General features: G+C 49.5%; 1 protein-coding gene across 1 annotated transcript in view; it reads left to right on the top strand.

Moving 5' to 3' along the window:
• The window catches only part of pappab (pregnancy-associated plasma protein A, pappalysin 1b), a 146,979-nt gene that overhangs the window by 119,345 nt on the left and 22,634 nt on the right, over positions 1 to 5,000 (top strand). The window contains 2 exon segments of the mRNA XM_048244582.1: positions 2,870 to 3,017; positions 4,295 to 4,402. Of these exon segments, the coding sequence (XP_048100539.1) occupies positions 2,870 to 3,017; positions 4,295 to 4,402 (256 nt within the window).

Below are 5,000 nucleotides of genomic sequence, written 5' to 3'. Positions count from 1 at the left end.
CCCTTCATCACCTCTCCTCCTCTTCCTCCCCCTCTCCTCCTCTTCCTCATCATCTCCTCCTCTTCTCCTCCTCTCCAGGCTTCTCATCACTCTGTTCTTCATACTTTCTCTCTTCTGTCTCTCATCTCTGCCTGTCACTCTTCTTTTCTCTTCCCTCTCTTCTCTTCCCCTCTTCCCTTCCTCTCTTCTCTTCCCCTCTTCCTTCCCTCTCTTCTCTTCCCCTCTTCTCTTCCCCTCTTCTTCCTCTTCCTCTTCCTCTCTTCTCTTCCCTCTTCTCTTCCCTCTCTTCTCTTCCTCTCTTCTCTTCCCCTCTTCCCTTCCCTCTTCTCTTCCCCTCTTCTCTTCCTCTTCTCTTCCCTCTTCTCTTCCCCTCTTCTCTTCTCTCTTTTCTTCCCCTCTTCTCTTCCCTCTTCTCTTCCTCTCTTCTCTTCCTCTCTTCTCTTCCTCTCTTCTCTTCTCTCTTTTCTTCTCCTCTCTTCCTCTCTTCTCTTCCCCTCTTCTCTTCCTCTCTTCTCTTCTCTCTTTTCTTCTCCTCTTCCTCTTCTCTTCCTCTTCCCTTCCTCTCTTCCTCTTCCTCTCTTCCCCTCTTCTCTTCCCCTCTTCTCTTCCTCTCTTCTCTTCTCTCTTTTCTTCTCTTCTCTTCCTCTCTTCTCTTCTCTCTTTTCTTCTCCTCTCTTCCCTCTCTTCTCTTCTCCCCTCTTCTCTTCCCCTCTTCTCTTCCCCTCTTCTCTTCCCTCTCTTCTCTCCTTCACTCTCCTCATCTATCTGCCTCTTCGTCCTCCTTCTCAAGGCTCTTGGGATACATGTGTGTTTGTGTGTGTGTGTGTGTGTGTGTGTGTGTGTGTGTGTGTGTGTGGTCAAATAGAGAGAGCAGTGTGTGTGTGTGTGTGTGTGTGTGTTTGTGTGTGTGTGTGTGTGTATGTGTGTGTGTGTGTGTGTGTGTGTGTGTGTGTCTGTTTGTGTTTATGTGTGTGTGTGTGAAATAGTATGTCTCCTGATGTCTCTCTCTCTCTCTCTTCCTCTCTTTCTCACTGATATTCTCTTTTTTTCTCTTTCATGAGTTCTGTTTGCTTTTCACGTTGTTTCCACATTCTCATCCTCCACTCCATGAGGCAAACTTCCTCAAGCATGACATCACTTCCTGTAGGACAGCAGCCGGTTCTGAGGATAATGTCTGGGCTACCTGAGGTCAAGAGCTGTGTTAGCACACACGCTGCTCTCTCTATTTGACCACACACACACACACACGCTGCTCTCTCTATTTTACCACACAGACACACACACACACATATTTGACCACACACACACACACACACACACACACACACACGCTGCTCTCTCTATTTGACCACACACACACACACACACACACACACACACACACACACTGTCTCTGTTGACCACGCACACACGCACACACACACACACACACACACACACTGCTCTCTGTTTGACCACACACACACACACACACACACACGCTGCTCTCTCTATTTGAAAAAACACACACACACACACACACACACACACACACACACACTGCTATTTCTATTTGACCACACACACACACACACACACACACACACACACGCTGCTTTCTCTATTTGACCACACACACACCCACACATGCTGCTCTCTCTATTTGACCACACACACACACACACACACTCGCTGCTATTTCTATTTGACCACACACACACACACACACACTGTTTCTATTTGACTACACACACACACACACACACACACACACACACACACACACACACACACGCTGCTATTTCTATTTGACCACAAACACACACACACACACTGCTCTCTCTATTTGACCACACACACACAACACACACACACACACACACACACACGCTGCTATTTCTATTTGACCACAAACACACACACACACACTGCTCTCTCTATTTGACCACACACACACACACACACACACACACACACACACACACGCTGCTATTTCTATTTGACCACAAACACACACACACACACTGCTCTCTCTATTTGACCACACACACACACACACACTGCTCTCTGTTGATACACACACACACACACACACACACTGCTCTCTCTGTTGACCACACACACACACACACACTGCTCTCTCTATTTGACCACACACACGCTCTGCTCTGCTCTGTCCTGCTCTGCTCTGTCCTGCTCTGCTCTGCTCTCTCCTGCTCTGCTCTGTCCTCCTCTGTCCTGCTCTGCTCTGCTCTCTCCTGCTCTGCTCTGTCCTCCTCTGTCCTGCTCTGTCCTGCTCTGTCCTGCTCTGCTCTGTCCTGCTCTGCTCTGCTCTGTCCTGCTCTGCTCTGCTCTGCTCTCTCCTGCTCTGCTCTGTCCTGCTCTGCTCTGTCCTGCTCTGCTCTGTCTGCTCTGCTCTGTCCTGCTCTGCTCTCTCCTGCTCTGCTCTGTCCTGCTCTGTCCTGCTCTGCTCTGGCCTGCTCTGCTCTGTCCTGCTCTGTCCTGTGCTATATACTCTTTTGATACAGTATACATACAGTATATACTCTTTTGATACAGTATACATACAGTATATACTCTTTTGATACAGTATAAGTATATACTCTTTTGATACATCATAAGTATATACTCTTTTGATACAGTGTACTGTAAGTATATACTCTTTTGATACAGCATAAGTATATACTCTTTTGATCCCGTGAGGGAAATGACAGTGTGCACTGGTACAGGTATCAGGTGTGTGTTAGTGGTACAGGTATCAGGTGTGTGTTAGTGGTACAGGTATCAGGTGTGTGTTAGTGGTACAGGTATCAGGTGTGTGTTGGTGGTACAGGTATCAGGTGTGTGTTGGTGGTGTTGATGAATGTTCTTACGTTCTTTGGTTCTGCAGGGTTCCGTGTCAACCGTGATCCGCTGCAGAAAGGATGGGAACTGGACGGGTTCCTTCCAGCTGTGTCCTCACCTCACTGGGCAGTGCGCTCTCCCCCAGAACACCAGAACCGGCCTGCACCTGACCTGCAGGGACGGACACGGCGTAGGTGTGTGTCTGACCACACACACACACACACACACACACACACACACACTACACACACACACACGCATAACACACACACACACATCACACACACACACGCATAACACACACACACACACACATAACACACACACACACACACACACATAACACACACACTACACACACACACCGCGCCAACACACACACACACACCGCGCCAACACACACACACACCGCGCCAACACACACACACACACACACGCATAACACACACACACACTACACACACACACACCCAACACACACACACACGCATAACACACACACACACGCATAACACACACACACATAACACACACACACACACAATACACACAGCACACACACAACGGATGTGAAATATGTAAGACACACACTATGTAAGTAAATGTTGTACTCATGACCGTCATGATGAATCATATGAATTATTGGTCAGAACATGAAACCAGCTCTGCTCTGTCCTCCTCTGTCCTGCTCTGCTCTGCTCTGCTCTGATCTGATCTGTCCTGCTCTGTCTGCTCTGTCCTGCTCTGCTCTGCTCTGCTCTCTCCTGCTCTGATCTGTCCTGCTCTGATCATCTCCTGCTCTGCTCTGCTCTACTCTCTCCTGCTCTGATCTGTCCTGCTCTTGCTCTGTTATAACCTCCTGCTCTGTCCCTGCTTCTGCTCTGTCCTGCTCTGCTCTGTCCTGCTCTGTCCTGCTCTGCTCTGTCCTGCTCTGCTCTGTCCTGCTCTTCTCTCTCCTGCTCTGCTCTGTCCTGCTCTGCTCTGCTCTGCTCTGCTCTGCTCTGCTCTGTCCTGCTCTGCTCTCTCCTGCTCTGCTCTGTCCTGCTCTGCTCTGTCCTGCTCTGCTCTCCTTACACTCTGCTCACCATTATAACTCTCAGTCTGTCCTGCTCATAACTCTGTCCTGCTCTTTCTGTCCTGCTCTGCTCTCTCACTGCTCCTGATCTGTCCCTACTCATCCTGCTTTACTCTATTGTCCTGCTCTGCCTGTCCTGCTCTGCTCTGTCCTGCTGCTCTGTCCTGCTCTGCTGCTCCTTGTCCTGCTCTGCTCACTCTCTCCTGCTCTGCTCTGTCCTGCTCTGCTCTGCTCTCTCCTGCTCTGCTCTGTCCTGCTTTGTTGTCCTGCTCACAGCCTGCTCTGCTCTGCTCTCTCCTGCTCTATACCATGCTGCTCTGCTCTCTCTGCTCCTGCTCTGTCACTGCTCTGCTCTGGCCTGCTCTGCTCTGTCCTGCTCTGTCCTGTGCTGTCCAGGAAAGGAGTGTGAGCTGGCGTGCAGAGATGAGAACAATAATGTGGTCGTCCTGCCAAGAAACATGTCCACTGATGACCTCATGCGAGACCACTGGAGGAACCCCCAAAGCCAAGGTGCCGTTCAGAGCCCCTCAGAAATGAAACCGCTTAAGGGTTTAAGTGTGTGTGTGTGTGTGTGTGGTCTGTTGATAACACACACCTCTACACTGCTCTCTCTATTTGACCACACACACACACACACACAGCTCTCTCTCTATTTGACCACACACACACACACACATGACCACACACACACACACACACACACACACACACACACTGCTCTCTCTATTTGACCACACACACACACACACACACACTGCTCTCTCTATTTGACCACACACACACACACACACACACACACACACACACTGCTCTCTCTATTTGACCACACACACACACACACATGCTGCTCTCTCTATTTGACCACACACACACACACACACACACACACACTGCTCTCTCTATTTGACCACACACACACACACTGCTCTCTCTATTTGACCACACACACACACACACACGCTGCTCTCTCTATTTGACCACACACTCACCCACACACGCTGCTCTCTCTATTTGACCACATCTGGCCCTATGTGCGGAGTGTGTTTTTTATATGGGCTTTGTGTGTGTGTGTGTGTGTGTGTGTGTGTGTGTGTGTGTGTGT

Source organism: Alosa alosa, chromosome 5 (genome assembly GCF_017589495.1).
Source record: "Alosa alosa isolate M-15738 ecotype Scorff River chromosome 5, AALO_Geno_1.1, whole genome shotgun sequence".
Taxonomy (NCBI): Eukaryota; Metazoa; Chordata; class Actinopteri; order Clupeiformes; family Clupeidae; genus Alosa; species Alosa alosa.
This window is presented reverse-complemented; position numbering and strand designations above follow the sequence as displayed.